Genomic DNA, 19829 nt, shown 5'->3' with positions numbered 1-19829 from the left:
AACAAAAGCAATGATAAGCTATGTGTTTGTGGGTTACTGTGGGTTACCACATCTGATTTCAATCCTGGCCTTAGATGCCCTGTGCGGATGATGAGAAGGGAGAACAGAGAGAAAATAGAGAGAGAGAGAAAGACTGAGACATGAAAGACAGGCAGAGGAGTCAAGGAAGATAAAATAACAACAGAAATGAGAAAAGAAGATGGGTTTGATAGGCAGGGAGGAAGAAGAGTGGCCTGGTGAACCAGCCTGATCACTTAGATGAACAAGTCTGGTGAACAGCTATCAGGCTAGTTCTATGAGGCTAGAAGATAAGTGGATGGTCCAATAAATTACACTGACCCTCTTCCGCAGGTTGTAGGTGAGCAGCAGGTTCCGTGAGAAGTGGTTAGAGAAGGCCGTGTAGAACTCCAGAACCTTCTGCAGGGCGTCTCGTTTGATGACGTGGAGGTCACAGTAGGTCAGGGCACGCACGTTGGCACACGCCTGGGCTAGGGTCACCTCCTTCCAGAACACATCCCCAAACACGTCCCCCTTACCTGCAGACAGAGAGAGAGAGAGAGAGAGAGAGAGAGAGAGAGAGAGAGAACCGATTAAGATATTACTTCTTAAATGTAACAGATTTTCCATCTGAGATTTACTGATGAATTATTATTTTTAATACTTTAGAAAGATTTCCGAAATATTTTTTTTTACCTGCAGAGAGCAAGAGAAAGCAGCTAAAATGGCCGGTTTACAACGAGTATTTACCCATTTACTTCTGAGACATAACAATAGTTAGTTTATCCCAGAGTGACTATGCCGGAGATGTGAAGACGAACATTTGCTCCCATAGTTAATGCCTAGGCTTTGGCTCAGCAGGATAACAAAGTGTTTTGGTTCAAACCCTGTCAGTCACAGCAACAAAAGCCTGTTTGAATCCATTAATCTTACTGGCTGAAATATAAAACTTGTTGATGTGAATCATATCAATGTTCAGTGAATTGACAAAGCATTCACAGACACTATATACATTTGTTCTGATCATTGGGTCTGGCTTCTGAGAGGATCCTATTTGTGATTCTGTAAAATTGCATTTAAAATGGATGAGCTTATTAAAAAGAGAAGACATTTCACAACAATACTTAACTGTACAGCTGTCTATGAACTGACAATAATTGAAATTATTAAACTACAATATTCAAAAGGGTTTTGATATATTTGTTGACTGATTGAGAGTGAATGGGAAAATGTTTGATGCTGTCACTGTAAAATATAACAAGATGATTCATTATATTACCTAATGATGTTTTCCTACTTGGAACTCACAAGACATGCATTCATTTACACATCCACACGCACACGTACCAGTCCTTGGTTCAAATACTATTTCAGGTATTTAAATTACTTTTCAACAATATATTTGAAAACAAGTATTCAGATAAACTTTATTTGAAAAAACAAGTAGTTGAATTTTGGAATGTATTTGGAAACACTCAAATACACAAAAAAGTATTTAAATAACAAAATACCAAAATACACATGTATTTGAACCTAGTTCTGGTGCGCGCACGCGCACACACACACACGTCTTCTCGTAATCAAACCCATAAAAATATTCTATATTCATTTGGGAAGAGAAACAGGAAATCTCTCCCATCAGTCACTTTGCTAATCACCATACTGCAAAGAAATCCCAATAGAAGTTAATTGACTGAAAAACAGTCATTATGGTGTAGCGGATAATCTATGGTGATAGAATTATTTGTTGTTTGAGAAACACAAAGTCAGGATCATCTCCTACCCTCCAGAGAAGCTCTGACTAGCACAGCACAAAGTAAGAACGTAGCACAGTAACGCTCAGCACAGTACAGCACCGCTCAGATCAACACAACACAGCCCAGTACAGTATAACACAAGCTAGAACAGAACAACACAGAACACCAACCTGCTAGATTTTAGTTGATCTACTCATCTAGACTACTAATTTCTCTCTCACACACACACACACACACACACACACACACACACACACAATGCATCCAGATGAGAGCTGTTTATATCAGTCTCTTTGTAATTAAAGCTGACTTTTACGTTTGTCATTTAGCAGACACTCTTATCCAGAGCGACTTACAGTTAGTGCATTCATCATAGGATAGCTAGGTGAGACAACCACATATCACTGTCATAGTAAGTAAATGTTTCCTTTACGGTACAGTTATTGAAAAGCTGCCAACATCCATCAAAAACGGCAAAATCCATCAAATACACGGCCAACATCCATCAAATACACGGCTAGCTGTTTATATCAGTCTCTTCCTAATTAAAGCGGACATCTGCCTCAGCTTTACGGTATGTTGTTGAAAAGCTGGCAACATCCATCAAATACACGGCCAACAACGGCCAACATCCATCAAATACACAGCCAGCTGTTTATATCAGTCTGTTCCTAATTAAAGTTGACATCTGCCTCAGCTTTACGGTATGTTGTTGAAAAGCTGGCAACATCCATCAAATACACAGCCAACATCCATCAAATACACGGCCAACAACGGCCAACATCCATGAAATACACGGCCAACATTGAATTACAGAGCGTACCTGGGTGGGAGTTCGAACCAACTCAGTGGCCTTGTGGTTAGAGTGTCTGCCCTGAGATCGGAAGATTGGTAGTTCGCTTCCTGGCCGAGTTATACTAAAGACAGTAAAAATGGGACCTGATGCGTCTCTGCTTGGCACTCAGAATTAAGGAGATAGATTGGGGTAGACTAGCGTCCAGGGGGTGTACTTGCACATCAAGCTGCCTCATGCTACAGAAACAGGAGATCCTGCTCATATGAGCTGTTCTGGCTCGCACAAGCCAAGGCTCCTTCCTTACAGTGAGGGGGAAAAAGTATTTGATCCCCTGCTGATTTTGTACGTTTGCCCACTGACAAAGAAATGATCAGTCTATAATATTAATGGTAGGTTTATTTGAACAGTGAGAGACAGAATAACAACAAAAATATCCAGAAAAACGCATGGCAAAAATGTTATAAATTGATTTGCATTTTAATGAGGGAAATAAGTATTTGACCCCCTCTCAATCAGAAAGATTTCTGGATCCAAGGTGTCTTTTATACAGGTAACGAGCTGAGATTAGGAGCACACTCTTAAAGGGAGTGCTCCTATTCTCAGCTTGTTACTTGTATAAAAGACACCTGTCCACAGAAGCAATCAATCAATCAGATTCCAAACTCTCCACCATGGCCAAGACCAAAGAGCTCTCCAAGGATGTCAGGGACAAGATTGTAGACCTACACAAGGCTGGAATGGACTACAAGACCATCGCCAAGCAGCTTGGTGAGAAGGTGACAACAGTTGGTGCGATTATTCGCAAATGGAAGAAACACAAAATAACTGTCAATCTCCCTCAGCCTGGGGCTCCATGCAAGATCTCACCTCGTGGAGTTGCAATGATCATGAGAACGGTGAGGAATCAGCCCAGAACTACACAGAAGGATCTTGTCAATGATCTCAAGGCAGCTGGGACCATAGTCACCAAGAAAACAATTGGTAACACACTACGCCGTGAAGGACTGAAATCCTGCAGCGCCCGCAAGGTCCCCCTGCTTAAGAAAGCACATATACATGCCTGTCTGAAGTTTGCCAATGAACATCTGAATGATTCAGAGGACAACTGGGTGAAAGTGTTGTGGTGAGATGAGACCAAAATGGAGCTCTTTGGCATCAACTCAACTCGCCGTGTTTGGAGGAGGAGGAGGAATGCTGCCTATGACCCCAAGAACACTATCCCCACCGTCAAACATGGAGGTGGGAACATTATGCTTTGGGGGTGTTTTTCTGCTAAGGGGACAGGACAACTTCACCGCATCAAAGGGACGATGGACAGGGCCATGTACCGTCGAATCTTGGGTGAGAACCTCCTTCCCTCAGCCAGGGCATTGAAAATGGGTCGTGGATGGGTATTCCAGCATGACAATGACCCAAAACAGCCAAGGCAACAAAGGAGTGGCTCAAGAAGAAGCACTTTAAGGTCCTGGAGTGGCCTAGCCAGTCTCCAGACCTTAATCCCATAGAAAATCTGTGGAGGGAGCTGAAGGTTCGAGTTGCCAAACGTCAGCCTCAAAACCTTAATGACTTGGAGAAGATCTGCAAAGAGGAGTGGGACAAAATCCCTCCTGAGATGTGTGCAAACCTGGTGGCCAACTACAAGAAACGTCTGACCTCTATGATTGCCAACAAGGGTTTTGCCACCAAGTACTAAGTCATGTTTTGCAGAGGGGACAAATACTTATTTCCCTCATTAAAATGCAAATAATTTTATAACATTTTTGACATGCGTTTTTCTGGATTTTTTTGTTGTTATTCTGTCTCTCACTGTTCAAATAAACCTACCATTAAAATTATAGACTGATAATTTCTTTGTCAGTGGGCAAACGTACAAAATCAGCAGGGGATCAAATACTTTTTTCCCTCACTGTACTTATAGTTTCTGTGTTGCTGGTAGTCAGTCCTAACAATGTAAATTCACACTCAAATTTTGGAACTAACAAATCTAACATATCAGTTGTGATGGGTTTGGGATTGATGAGTTTGTCAGCATAATCAGATTGGATTGAATAAAAAAAACAAGGCTTTCATGTCTTACAGGCTAAAACAAACCAAGGCAGTGATAGAGAGGCAAAAATGGAACAGCAAAACATCTAGAGCCAATTCCAGTAAAACTATCATTGTTCTCCGCAGCTGTGGAAATGTGAATCAACTGCATGGTCATTCAAAAAAGATCTTGTGAAACATCACAGCAACGTAGAAAAATATATGGCAAATAGAAATCCAATATGGATGGTTTTAAGAGATAGATGGGAGGGGTTGAATGGAGCTGAAGGTTGGGACTAATAACAACTAGTAACAAGATAACTAATGTAAAACATACTGTGTCCGTAAAACGTATATAGGTTCAGAACTTTTGTGAAAGAGCACAGTTTGAAAGATATCGCAAATAGAAATCAAACCGGAATGACATCAGAAATAGATGGGAGAGGTTGAGGGTAGAGGAAGGACAGGAGTTAAAACAAACAAAATATTACTATTGTAAAATAGACTGTGTCCATAAAATGTATAAAGTATGTATAAGCTGGAAGTAGAAGCCTAAGCGCTGTTGTTATATTATATTATATATATATATATATATATATATATATATATATATATATATATATATATATATATATATATATGCAAAAGAATATATGGGGGATTGGAATTGATGCAAACAATTACATTGATGGAAGCTACAATCTATCTGCAATATTAAAGCTGATCTACCCCTTTCTGACAAACCAAGAGAGAATGAGGTAACCAACTAGAGTTAATTAGTTAATAGAATGATCACGGTGCTACGTAGGCCTACATTCAGCAGCTGGTGCAGCAGTGATTCTGTATAGCAGCTGCCATTAGTTTAATGAGACTGTGATTTACAGCAGTAGCTAATTCATCACCCAGGGTTCAATCAACATGAACTAACCAGGGCAGCAATGCTATAGAAAATAACCACAGCTACTGTCTGTTAGTAAGCTCAGGGAGATGGTGTTGCATTTTTACTGTTTACCATTTTTATTATGTTGTGTGTATGTTTGTCAGGCAATGTTGGCTGTTTGCCCAGCAACAGTCTAACGGTCTGTATATGCCCTCACACACATCCGCCAGCACACACACACACACCATGGAGAACAACCAATACGAGAAATGACAAAGAATCCATCACTCAGATCAATAACAAGGTGTGATTTACAGCCACTCAACATTTAACTGTGTAGCCTTCACCCTCCACTCCCACATTAACACCATGGTAATGTCTCTACAGGGACTGTCATTGGGATTAGACTATAGCTCCTTTCACACAAGGTACTGATGAACACCACGGTACCGATGTGCACCGGCTCAACTCAAGCACTGGTCCATGGACAGCAACTCACTCAAAATAGCCGCAAACCATCCTATACAATAGACAGCAGCAAAGCACCCAAGATGGCCACCATGTAATCCTACATCGTCATACTGTATAATACACAACTACTCACCCAAGATAGCCACCACCTCATCATCTTGGATGACCTCCAGGGATCCTGACACCACGAAACAGAGGCTGTCCACACTCTCCCCGGCATGGTAGATGAGGTCGCCAGGGGCACAGTGGATAGTCTGGAACTCCATGGCCAGGGCACGCAGGCACCCGTCACTGGCCAACCTGAACGCAGGGTGTTCTTTGAAGACTTTTCTGTTCAGGTGGACGCAGATATCTGCCCTCATGTCCTTAGGGCATATCTGCAATACCTGAGACGGGGAGAGGAGAGGGAGAGAGGGATAAGAGTTAAATAGCCAAATTGTATCACCTTCCAAACTCATGGTCTTTGGTGACCCAGTAGTTTCTGACTGGCAGCCATGATAGCGTTTAGATATATTACTTTAAAATCTTTATTGTGAAATATTCTAAGGGTGTCGAAACAAGGCAACCAACCAAAAACAGATTGCTAATCCTTATAATAATAGCAACAAAATGAAATCTTAGCTAGACTTTTAATCTTGCATTGAGTGATAATGCACTTAAAATGTAAAAAAAAAAATCTTACCAAGATATATGATTTTACCACATTGACAGATCACTTGTCTTATTTTAACCTAAAAAAGACTTGATACACGGTGGAATAAGATAAAAACCCCACTATTAATATTATCTTACTCCACCTCTATCAAGCCAATGCGGTAAGATCATTTATCTTGATAAGAAAAAAGTAATTTTAAGAGCATTATAACTCAATACAAGATAAAAAAAATCTAGCTAAGATTATCTTTTTTGCAGTGCATCAACAACAACCACCATCATCATACAGTAATGGTGCTCATTGGGCAAAAGTACAAGTTAGAGGGACACAGAAAATACAACAGTACATCAATGTTAAAATCTTGTTATTTTAATCTTCTTTTTCTGTCTTAAAAAAAAAGGAAGTATAAGTGTACAGACTAACCCCAACAATGTTTTAAGCTTAGTGGTATGGGTTACGGTTAGTTAAGTATGTGAACAGAACATACTAAGAATCACCCAGAACTACCACTCAAACCAGCCTCCTCTCTACAGGCCTGGCTGGGATACTGTTGTTGTCACAGCAACAGCCACAGTTAAACACCTGGGAGGCTGAGGTGAGTCCATGTGTGATAGCAGAGAATCCTTAAAGGATTTTACCCACCTTCGCTCATCCATTGTCTCTACGCTGTGGGAGAAATGTGCCTGGAAGCTTACATCGTGTTGCTTTCTACTGTCACTGAGGCAATCCCAAAGCATACAACATAGGAATGTGCCTTAAAACTGTACTGAACTGCACATACTCACCCCAGCTATCAGGCAGCCCCAAAAGGACAACACACTGTTTTTTATATTTTTCTTTAACCTTTATTTAACTAGGCAAGTCAGTTAAGAACAAATTCTTATTTACAATGACGGCCTACCCCGGCAAAACCTGGACGACGCTGGGTCAAATGTTTCACTTATTAGACACATTTCTTACATTGATTTCCTCACTGTTTTTTTCCGGTAAACTGTGCTCATAATTGGTTTAAAACCATGTCACATTCAGGCATTTAATTAATTTAAAACAAATTTCACATTGGTTCAAAATACCACCAGTTTGCTAATCAACCAAAGTTTGTGTCATAACAGGGTAAAGTCACTTGTCATAAACTAACACCAGCTGTCATGACTAATAATAATCAGTTAATATGACAGTTACAGAGCATTATCCATTAACTCAACACCAACACTCAACACCCTCCCCCACACCCCCACCCCAAGTGGACTGGTCAAGCACATCGAAACACAGAGCCACAATCACCACAATACAAAGGGGCCAGCTAGCTGCGGAAGCTACCATGCAGGAGAACCAACCAACACGGGGGGACAGCATGCAAGCCAAGGTAATGAATGTCAGGCTTACAGTTTGAGATACCTTTTCAGTATCTATGCCCCGGGACATGGACCAGGTGGAGGCGATGTAATCCATGACCCTCTCGCTCAGCCCCTTGGGCACCTGGTAGAGCTTGAGGAAGTCACGGACGCTGTTCAGCATCTCGTGGTAACGGTTGGTGTTGGCGTACATCTGCTGGAAGATGGTGGTGACGTTTCCGAAGATGGTGGCGTAAAGAAGGGCTGTGAAAAAAGAAAAAGAAAGACGAGGGAGAAACATTGAGAACATTTAGAGAAGATTACCTAGCAAACCAAAATAGGCTGTGTGAAAGTTCCCAGAACATTCGTTTGGTCACGGCAAATGTTCTCATAACACAAAAACTGTCAATTTTGTATAAAACATTCACCTGATGTTGCAAGAGCTAGAACTGGGCTGAATCATGACCACTGTAGAATTCCACGTGACAGTTGAGTGACGGTAATCTCGTTTTATGCACGCTAGACATGCTTTGGTAGTACCTCATTTGATAACAACCATCAGGTCATCATGTCCTGGTACTTATGGCTCTATTGTCCCTCTAACCACTAGCGTCAAAGGAAATGCAATCGAAAATCACATCAAACACTTATCCAAACAGTAGGCCTATCCTACTTTTAAAACTCACCTCACTGTGACCAATTTGAAGAAAGAAGTTCAACGGCAGGTTGAAACAGTGTAAAACATGGTTGTTGTGGATGTTTCGACGCCTAACACAACAAAAAGGACAGTGCTTTCTAATGTGATGATTCATTCAAAACACTCATATGCATATTATAGTTTACGCATAAGTTTATGAGCCCAAACCCGATAAAAAAAACAAACATTTAAAATGATTGTGCCATTATACAGTGCATATTACGCATAGCAGAAAACATAAACTAAACTGATTTAAGATGTATTTGGTAAATAATTGGTCTAGCCTTTGAGTGGACTGTATTATTATGCATACTGGATGGACTGGTTACCTTAAGCTACGCTCCAAAATGTCAATCCATGAGTCTGGGAGACAACGTATAGCCCCAAGGCGATGCTGTTGGTTATTTGATTGTGCATGGCGGCTTACAGTTATCCTACAAGTGCATTTGATTTTGAATAGCCTAGTAAAAATAACATTTTTATATTTTCATAATTCATTGGGTGACACATTACTGTACCTTTACCTATTCAAAATATCTCACCACCATGTGTTTCCAGCTCCTCCGCTCTCTCCTTTATACCTTTTTTCGAGCGGGCAGACGGGCTGTCAACAGTTTTAGTGAAATGTTTCGTTGCGAAAACATGTTACTATCGATGTTCCGTAACAGATTTCACGTGGCCTCCATTCGCTATTCGACTGCATAAAGATGATATGTATGTCCCTGTTCCTGCCCATTTGATAATGGTCCATTCTAAATCGAAAGACAAGATCCAATTGAGAATAGTCCGATGGGTGAAAACATGACCACATGACCTGTTCCTTGCCCCAGCTGTGCAGCCTGGGGCAAGGAACAGAGCGCAAGCTATTTTTCTACTTTCTCAAATCACCAATAGCCTATAGTTATACCATGCAGCCCTTGGAATGTCTTATATTTGTTTTGATTTCTAAGGATTGTATCATTCACAACTAAAGTAGCCAAATAACTCTAAATCTAGCATATACCCGTTTTAAATGATCACTTTTATGCTTGATATAGCCACTTCATATGCACACACGCTGCGTAATGGGAAAAATATCCTTTCCATTTTATTCAGGTCAGTTCAATTATATTCTTATTACTATGAAATTATCTAAAATAATTGCATGGGACTTAAGAATATATTGTCAGCTAAATGAACAAGTCTACAGCCTATGGTATGGAGCATAGCCGGATCACTAACAGTAGGCCAACTCATTCTGTTCTTCTGAAATACATTTTCTTCATATCATGTTTCTTAAAACATGACAAAAAATGTATAATGGATTTATTGTGATGGTATATATTACATTTATTTAATATACTTTTATTAAAATGTAGACGTTCCAAAAGGTGCGCATCAGCTTCTTGTATGCCTGGAGATGCTAAACGTGTTTGTGTTAATTAACGGTCAATTGCCTGAACCATGATACCAGTCTTTTGTATTAGAATAACCAGACAAAATGTCATAACCGCCACAGCCCTACCTAGAACACATTTAGCCTGTTATTTAATGGTTCCCAGACTGTTTCATTGTGTTGTGGGTACAGTCTGGTGACAACATTGTGGGGACATCACAAAAGATATGTTCTCAAAACACAAAAACTGTCCAGTTGTGTGGATGATTCTACAATGTTTCTTTGCTACTGGTGACAACAATGTCATACTATTTTTGACCAGACAGAATCAGATAGATGGGATACAAATACAGGGGGGCCCTGTTTTTCTCACAGGGATGCTTTCTCCGGTGAGGTACATTCACCCTCTTGCGAATTGAAGGAAAATAATTAAACACAGAGACGAAAACATAAAATCATTAGTACATTTCTTGGGGAATCCTGGCTTCCCTTTGCATCCAAGAATACACTCCAGTGCATTTTACCTTGTCTTGCCTGTCCTCAGATACTTACATTTAAAATGTTCTTGAAATTATTACCACAACATGCTCAGCGGTAGCTCCTTAAAGCAGATTGGAATACATCCCCATTATGTTTATCTCCAGATTTAAATGGCAATTCACATTTGAAGGTGATATAGAGACACATGGCATTTTAATTTAATTAATAGGACATTTGAACATATTAGGACACAGGGTTAACTCTTCATATGTTGACAAAGTGCACATGTGGGGTTTGAACCTGCAATGTCTGGTTCCCAAGCCAGGTATTTTATCCTCTTTGCCACCAGGGAAGTGCTCTTACATCTGCTTTTTTTTCAGTAAAAAACCCCCTGAAATAATACGTTTGCATAAGTATTCAGACCCTTTACTCCGTACTTTGTTGAAGCACCTTTGGCAAAGATTACAGCCTCAAGTCTTCTTGGGTAGGACGCTACAAGCTTGGCACACCTGTATTTGGGGAGTTTCTCCCATACTTCTCTGCAGATCCTCAAGGTCTGTCAGGTTGGATGGGGAGCATCGCTGCACAGTTATTTTCAGGTCTCTCCAGAGATGTTCAAATCGGGTTCAAGTCCGGGCTCTGGCTGGGCCACTCAAGGACATTCACAGACTTGTCCCGAATCCACTCCTGCTTTTATCTTGGCTGTGTGCTTAGGGTCGTTGTCCTGTTGGAAGGTGAACCTTCGCCCCAGTCTGAGGTCCCGAGTGCTCTGGAGCAGGTTTTCGTCAAGGATCTCTCTGTACTTTGCACCATTAATCTTTCCTTCAATCCTCACTACTCTCGCAGTCCCTGCTTCTGAAAAGCATCCCCACAGTATGATGCTGCCACCACCATGCTTCACCATAGGGACGGTGGCAGGTTTGCTCCAGACGTGACGCTTGGCATTCAGGCCAGTCTTTATTTCATCAGACCAAAGAATCTTGGTTTATCATGGTCTGAGAGTCTTTAGGTGCCTTTTGGCAAACTCCAAGCGGGCTGTCAGGTGCCTTTTACTGAGGAATGGCTTCCGTCTGGCCAGTCTACAATAAAGGCCTGATTGGTGCAATGGTACAGAGATTGTTGTCCTCCTGGAAGTTTCTCCCATCTCCACAAAGGAACTCTGGAGCTCTGTCAGAATGACCATCGGGTTCTGTGTCACCTCCCTGACCAAGGCACTTCTCCCTCGATTGCTCAGCTTGGCCGGGCAGCCAGCTCTAGGAAGTGTTGGTAGTTCCAAACTTCTTCCATTTAAGAATGATGGAGACCTGTGTTCTTTGGGACCTTCAATGCTGCAGAAATATTTTGGTACTCTTCCCCAGATCTGTGTTTTGACACAATCCTGTCTCAGAGCTCTACGGACAATTCCTTCGACGTCATGGCTTGGTTTTTGCTCTGACATGCACTGTCAACTGTGGGACCTTATATAGACAGGCGTGTGCCTTTCCAAATCATGTCCAATCCATTGAATTTACCACAGGTTGTAGAAACATCAAGGATGATCAATGGAAATAGGATGCACCTGAGCTCAATTTCGAGTCTCATCGCAAAGAGACTTAGAAATGTCCTTGTTTTTGAAAGAAAATCACTTTTTTGTCCATTAAAATAACATCAAATTGATCAGAAAAACAGTGTAGACATTGTTAAATGTTGTAAATGACTATCATAGCTGGAAATGGCAGATTTTTTTATGGAATATGTACATAGGCGTACAGAGGCCCATTATCAGCAACCGTCATGTCTGTGTTCCAATGGTACGTTGTGTTAGCTAATCCAAGTTTATCATTTTAAAAGGCTAATTAGAAAACCCTTTTGCAATTATGTTAGCACAGCTGAAAACGGTTGTTCTGATTAAAGAAGCAATAAAACTGTCCTTCTTTAGACTAGTTGAAGCATCAGCATTTGTGGCCAGAAACAAATAACTTTCTTCTGAAACTCGACAGTCTATTCTTGTTCTGAGAAATGAAGGCTATTCCATGCAAGAAATTGCCAAGAAACTGAAGATCTCGTACAACACTGTGTACTACTCCCTTCCCTAAACTTTTGAACCGTAGTGTGTTTTCATACATTTGCAAAAATTTCGAAAAACCTGTTTTCGCTTTGTCATAATGGGGTATTGTGTGTAGATTGATGAGAGAAAAAAGTAATTTAAATCAATTTTAGAATAAGTCTAATGTAACAAAATGTGGAAAAAGTCAAGGGGTCTGAATACTTTCCGAATGCATACTTCCGGGCCTATATTTACACGGTATTCAAGAATGAGTGCCGATCTAAGATCACTTTTGCTTTTCAGATCATGACAAATAAGACAGGGGGTACCATATCAAGCGTCTCAAAGTAGGAATTATGTCGGATGCATTTTTTAAAAGTTGAAGCGTCAATTTACTAAATAAACTAAAGTAAAAAATAAAAAGTAACAGAAAATATCAATAAAGAGGCTATATACAGAGGGTGCCAGTACCGAGTCAATGTCTGTGACCACAGTTTAGTCGAGGTAATATGTACGTGTAGGTAGAGGGAAAGTGACTATGCATAGATAATAAACAGAGAGTAGCAGCAGCGTATAAATGGGGGTGGGGGACGACGACAATGCAAATAGTCCGGGTAGATGCAGATGTTGTGCCTAACATTTTAGTGAATGTAAGGAAAACATTCCAAGGATATTTAATTGAAGACAAAAAAATTCTAAATCAAATGTTACCATGCTAATGTTAGCATTTTATCTAACTATAATATAAATGGGAATCTTAGCTAATGTTCCCAGTTTGCTGGGAAGAGTCCAGGAATGTTAGCTTCACAAAGAACAATATTACACATTTAAGGAGAAAACTTAAAGTTAACAGATGGCAGACTTCAGGAATTGATCCAGTATTACAACAGCAACGTGTTAAAATGTGTCAGCCAACGTAATTGTAAGTAGCAGAGATACACATTTTAAGTAAAGTTATCAAAGCTTGTTAATCTGTAAATGTATCAAAGATCCACTGAAGTGGAAGACAGAGGTATCCTGCATCTTTGAGGACAAACATAGAAAAGAAGAGTCAAGAAACAAAGTGACAAACATGCAGTTTGTGAGGAAGTGTTTATGCGGCATTGGTGACAGGGTGGCAGTTTTGCTTGCGTGTGTGCATGTGCGCGTAGAGGAAACAGGAAACAGAGCTTTAGAGGTGGTGACAGAGACACAGACCTCTTCTGACCGTGCCTGTCTATCAGTATCATGGTCTATGTTGCATGACAAGCCTTTAGGTCACTACATGGACATCAAACGACTCAGTTTTACAACCTTTGGTAGTTCAACCTTCTCCTGCACTGTCACGATCGTCATATAAATAATTAGACCAAGGCGCAGCATGAGTAGAGTTCCACATTTTAATAGTGAAACTTCTCATAACAACAAAGATATAACGATGTGAAATACGTAGCGCACATAAGGACACAAACAAAATAAAACAGGACATGACAGTACCCCCCCAAAGGTGCGGACTTCGACCGCAAAACCTGAAACTAGATGGGGAGGGTTAGGGTGGGCAACTAGCGTCGGTTCGTGGCTCCGGTGCGGGACGCAGCACCCACTCAGACCGCAGATCCGGCCATGGAGCCGGGCTGAACGCCGTGCCCGGACTGGGCACCGGCACAGAGGAAGGCTCCGGCCATGGAGCGGGACTGGACGCCGTGCCTGGACTACGAACCGGCGCAGAGGAAGGCTCCGGCCATGGCACCGGCGCAGGAAGTTCCGCACCGTGGACCGTCACTGGAAGCTCTGGACTGTGAACCGTCGCTGGAGGTTCCGGGCTGTACACACACACTGATGGACGAGTGCGGGGAGCCAGCACAGGGCGTACCGGGCTGGGAAGGCGCACTGGAGGCCTGGTGCGTGTAGCCGGCACAGGTTGCACCGGACTGATGACACGTTCTTCAGGGTGAGTGTGGGGAGCCGGCACAGGATGTACCGGGCTGGGAAGGCGCACTGGAGGCCTGGTGTGTGGAGCCGGCACAGGTTGCACCGGACTGATGACATGCTCCTCAGGGCGAGTGCGGGGAGCCGGCACAGGACGTACAGGGCTGGGAAGGTGCACTGGAGGCCTGGTGCGTGGAGCCGGCACAGGTTGAACCGGACTGATGACACGCTCTTCAGGGCGCATGTGCTGCAGAATACACCTAACCAACATCTCTCTCCGATATCCCTCCTCAAACTGCTCCATCGACTCCCAGACGGTCTCTGGCTCTCTCCTCGGCTCGGCCGACCGCCCCTTCCCCCCAAAAAACTTGGGGTTGCCCTTGGGTTGTTTGTGGCCGGGGACCCCGGCGTCGTCGCTGTCCTCCTTTACTCCTCGGCGACTCCCGCCAAGGAAGGGTCTCGCATCCACCCAGTATCTCTTCCCATGTCCAACTCTCCTTCACCACCTGGGCACGCTGCTTGGTCCTGTAATGGTGGGATATTCTGTCACGATCGTCATATAAATAATTGTACCAAGGCGCAGCATGAGTAGAGTTCCACATTTTAATAATAGTGAAACTTCTGAAAACAACAAAGATATAACGATGTGAAATACGTAGCGCACATAAGCACACATACAAAACACTATCCCACAACGCAGGTGGGAAAAGGAACACACTAAGTATGATCCCCAATTAGAGGTAATGATTATCAGCTGCCTCCAATTGGGAACCATACACACACACCAACATAGAAACACAATACCTAGAAAACCCCCCAGTCACACCCTGACCTAAAACACCATAGAGAACCCCGAGAGCTCTCTATGGTCAGGGTGTGACATGCACAGTCTAAAGTGACGTTTCTCAACCTTTTTGTCTACCAGGGACAGGCAAGACGTGGTACTTCCTTTTTTGAGGGCTTACTTTTAAATTCAATCAGTGTTGGCTAACTATGAGGGATTGGCACCAGTCTACGGACTGGAGGTTGAAAAACATTGAACTAAAAGGTCTCCAATCACTGTGGATGTCTTCAATAACTGGAATCAGGGATTCTACATGAATACATGTCTCCAGGTTTTTATTTTGGAGGGGGGATATTGCGGAATTACAACACCTTATATTTCAGCCTTTATAAATCAACCTGTGAATGTCATACGCATGTTCCAGCATTTGGAATTTTTAGAATAACCGATCATTCCGCTTTTAGCTTATAGATCACCACTATAATATTTAATGTATCAACATTTAAGAATGCAGTAACAGTATTCTGCAGAATTTCAACAACTTAAATATTATTTTAATCTGCATAGCTACACTTTAATTGCTGAAAAATGCACAGATACTCGTGAAATCTGTGTTTATTTATTAAGCATTATACAACAGGTGGGTCAAATCCTTAATGCTGATTGGTTAAAACCACCTTCCAGCCTGTGTCCATTCCACAAGTTACCACCGGTTAAATCTATGATGTTAAAATGCCTATTTACTCTGATCTGACAGCCCAGAGCTCTATTTTCATGTCATCTGACCAAAGCACCAGTTCCAATCCAAGTACCAAAGCCACTCAGTAAACTACAGGTGTTAACATTTGTTAGATGACGTGAAAATAGAGCTCTTTGGCCACGCACACCAGTGGTGGGTTTGGTGTCGAAATGAGAACGCATGAGCAGAAAATATCCCCATAACTAATGTAAAATATGTTGGTGGATCTTTGATGTTATGGGGCTATTTTTACTTCCACTGGTCCTGAGGCCGGTGTTGAGTTCAACGGAATCATGAACTTTACCCAGTACCAGGACATTTTTGCCAAAAACCTAGTTGCCTCTGCCAGGAAGCTGAAACTTGGCCGCAAGTGGATCTTCCAGCAAGACAATAACCCCAAGCACACATCAAAATCCAGAAATAATTGGTTAATTGGCCATAAAAATCTACATCAGTCTCCGGACTTGAAACCCATTGATGACCTGTGGTTTGAATTTAAGAGGGCAGTCCATAAGCACAGAAGGAGGATCTGGAAGGATTCTGTATGGAGAATTGGTCTAAGATATCTCCCAACTCATAAAACATTTTAGAAAAAGGCCCAGTGCCGTTATCTTCGTAAGGGGTGTCAATAATTTGACCCCATCTTTAAAAACAGAAAATCACTTGTTAAACAAAATCTATTTCTGACCTACTATTATTGAATGATTTATTTAATACAGTAATTTGTTCTCATCATCATCAAGGGTGACGACAATTTGGGACCCCACTCTAGCTCTACAGATTCATAATACAAAGAGTTTACTTTTTCGACAGGCTATTGTGCAGCTTTAGCAGAGAAGCCTTTCTGTGGGCTGTCAGAAAGACTATGGCGAACTAACAAGGTTTAACAAGACTGCTTAGGTTGATAGAACTGCATCTGATTGAAAAAGGTCAGCTCTCTCTCTCTCTTACACACTACAAACTTTCTATGCTTTAGATCCAATCTCTGCTTTCTGCAAAATAACAATAATCGTATGCCTTACTCATTGGTTCTACTACAGGGGCAAATGGAGGGCTTGGTCAGTTTTCTGTGTAAAAATCTGTTTGAATTTCATGCCTATTCCTTTCGAAAGAAATAGGAATCCAAACCCTGTTTCTTCTGAGTAAAGTGTGAAGGGTGTCTCACTGAGTAATAAGGCTGTCATAAGAAGAGCTGCAGAAATATTTTCTTTACACCATGTAAATGAATGTAATGATTGCACAATGAACAATTGAGCTAATTTAACAGCTTATTATAGCTGTGGCAATTTTCTGGAAGATGATAGCTTTGAGACATTGATGCTCCTATTTTCCAAACCAAACACCACCTATAACATTCTGCAATGCCAACAGTATTTGACAAAGTACTCTATTTGGGGCCAGAGGGACCACAACAAAATTATCGCCTGAAATGGGTGCCATGTTGAAATTGAGTTTCCCATCATTGTAGCAGAAGATAGCAGTTAACACAGTTTAAATAAAATTTCTCTCCGCACTTTAGAGTGCAGCTACACTGGTTTGTATTGATTTTACCTATCTGCCAAGTGTGTGTATTTGTGTATGTGTGCAAAAGCATCAGTTTCATCACAGGGCGTAGTGATAAAGTGTTGTCACTATGATCTATGACAGCAGACATAACTTATCTCCTGACAGAAACACAGTAGACTGGAGTATATCTAAACACTGATGTATAGGATACTGCAGATATGCAATACGATCATTTTGCTTAATGATGTATATAAAAAAACGGACATTGTATAGGGGAGAGTGGGGTAAGTTGTGCCAAAGGGGTAAGTTCAGCCACCCTTGTTTCTAGGAAACCATACAAAATGTATATTTTGACCAAATATTTAGGAAGAGTTCATCATTTCATGGAGTCCAAGTTAAATGAATTTATTGTTTGAGGTTTCATGATGCTTGTATCAAACCAAAGTAGATAATTTAAAGATTGTTCGACACATCAGATAGGGTCTCTATAGGTTTCAACATGAGCTCCTAAACCTAGCAAGAAAGTGCATCTTTGTAGCTGTGTGGGCTAATATAGTCAAAATGTTTGCTTTGGGGGCCTCCCGAGTGGCGCAGCGGTCTAAGGCACTGCATTGCAGTGCTAGCTGCGTCACTACAGATCCTGGTTCGATCCCAGGCTGTTTTGCAGCTGGCCGTGACCGGGAGACCCATGAGGTGGCACACAATTGGCCCAGCGTCGTCCGGGTTAGGGAAGGGTTTGGCCGGCCGGGTTGTCCTTGTCCCATCGCACTCTAGCGACTCCTGTGGTGGGCCCGGGTGCAATGCACGCTGACACGGTCGCCAGGTGTACGGTGTTTCCTTCAATACATTGGTGCGGCTGATTTCCGGGTTAAGTGAGCAGTGTGTCAAGAAGCATGGCAGGGTCGTGTTTCGGAGAACGCACGGCTCTCGACCTTCGCCTCTCCCGAGTCCATACGGGAGTTGCAGCGATGGGACAAAACGAATATCCAATTGGATATCACAAAATTGGGGAGAAAAAGGGATATATTTTTCTTTGTTTATTGTTGAGCCAATGGCAAGTTGAGCAAACTGAAGTGTCTTCTTCCCAGGAGTAATACAAGGCATTATCGCTGGGATATGAGGTAACCACAGTGCCTGACCTATGTTAAAAGTGTACACAGTGTTTGTTAGGTGTAAAGCCTGTGTTAAAATATGCATGTGATGAATTATGTTTGGAAAATAATGATATGCATGGTTTTAAAAAAGTAGTGGTAATATTTCATTCAGTACAGAAACATGTAGGTAGCTTAACTAACCCTGTCCCGCGGCTCAACTTACACCATACCTAGGGTACGTTGTGCCAAGACCCCACTTTTTTGGGGGACAAGCTATGTTTTCAAAACTGTAATGTTTACATACATTCTGATTATTTCCTGGAATACACAACATCTGGAAATATATGGAGATATCTTTGTTAGAAAGAATACTACATTTCCCTTGATGGAGTGATGCTGAATGCAAAGAATGGCTCAACTTACCCCAATCCCCCCTACAGTGCTTGCATTCACACACACACACACACACACACACACACACACACACACACACACACACACACACACACACACACACACACACACACACACACACACACACACACACACACACACACACACACACAAATGTGCCTAGAATGCAGTATGAAGAGGGTATTCATAGTCTTACCCAATGTAGCTTTCCAAAGCAAAACTGTTACTGTAAAATCGTGTCCACGCCATCCCTATCATTCATTGCACAAATATGAAATTGGCTCATATTGGTGCGATAAACCTTATTGTCAAACAAAGTGTTGAGCCATTCTTAGTGAAAAAGTCCCCACGGCAACTTTAAAAATCCTTTGTCCGTTAATTTGCTATAAAATAGTATTCTGACAGAGGATTTGAAGCAGGGCTCAATGGGACTTCCCTGCATAAATAAAGATTAAAAAAAATGTCCTGCATGCTGTCTGCAATGTGAAGCATATGTGACAGAATATTATATCATTAAGTTGTCACTGCTGCCTTTGAAGATGAAGATCAGATAATTCACAGGTCAATGTGACTCCAGTGCTCCTCTCTACTGTAGACTAGAGCTCTCTCTCTCCTCTTTACTGTAGACTAGAGCTCTCTCTCCTCTCTACTGTAGACTAGAGCTCTCTCTCTCCTCTCTACTGTAGACTAGAGCTCTCTCTCTCTCCTCTCTACTGTAGACTAGAGCTCTCTCTCTCCTCTCTACTGTAGACTAGAGCTCTCTCTCTCCTCTCTACTGTAGACTAGAGCTCTCTCTCCTCTCTACTGTAGACTAGAGCTCTCTCTCTCCTCTCTACTGTAGACTAGAGCTCTCTCTCTCCTCTCCACTGTAGACTAGAGCTCTCTCTCTCC

General features: G+C 41.9%; 1 protein-coding gene across 7 annotated transcripts in view; it reads right to left on the bottom strand.

The window, feature by feature from the left end:
• Nucleotides 1-19829, bottom strand: part of LOC106577203 (potassium voltage-gated channel subfamily H member 1) — a 92321-nt gene that overhangs the window by 39238 nt on the left and 33254 nt on the right. For 5 of the 7 annotated variants that reach the window (XM_014155094.2, XM_014155098.2, XM_014155099.2 and 2 more), the window contains 3 exons: nt 7968-8179; nt 6060-6312; nt 340-536 (listed from right to left, as the gene is read on the bottom strand). In XM_014155094.2, coding sequence (XP_014010569.1) covers nt 340-536; nt 6060-6312; nt 7968-8179 — 662 coding nt within the window. The remainder of the gene's footprint in view (nt 1-339; nt 537-6059; nt 6313-7967; nt 8180-19829) is intronic. The other 2 variants (XM_014155095.2, XM_014155101.2) reach the window with 1 other exon arrangement.

Source organism: Salmo salar, chromosome ssa18, assembly GCF_905237065.1.
Source record: "Salmo salar chromosome ssa18, Ssal_v3.1, whole genome shotgun sequence".
In the NCBI taxonomy this organism is placed as follows: domain Eukaryota; kingdom Metazoa; phylum Chordata; class Actinopteri; order Salmoniformes; family Salmonidae; genus Salmo; species Salmo salar.
The sequence above is the reverse complement of the archived record's forward strand: the minus strand, read 5'-3'. Positions and strand labels throughout refer to the sequence as shown.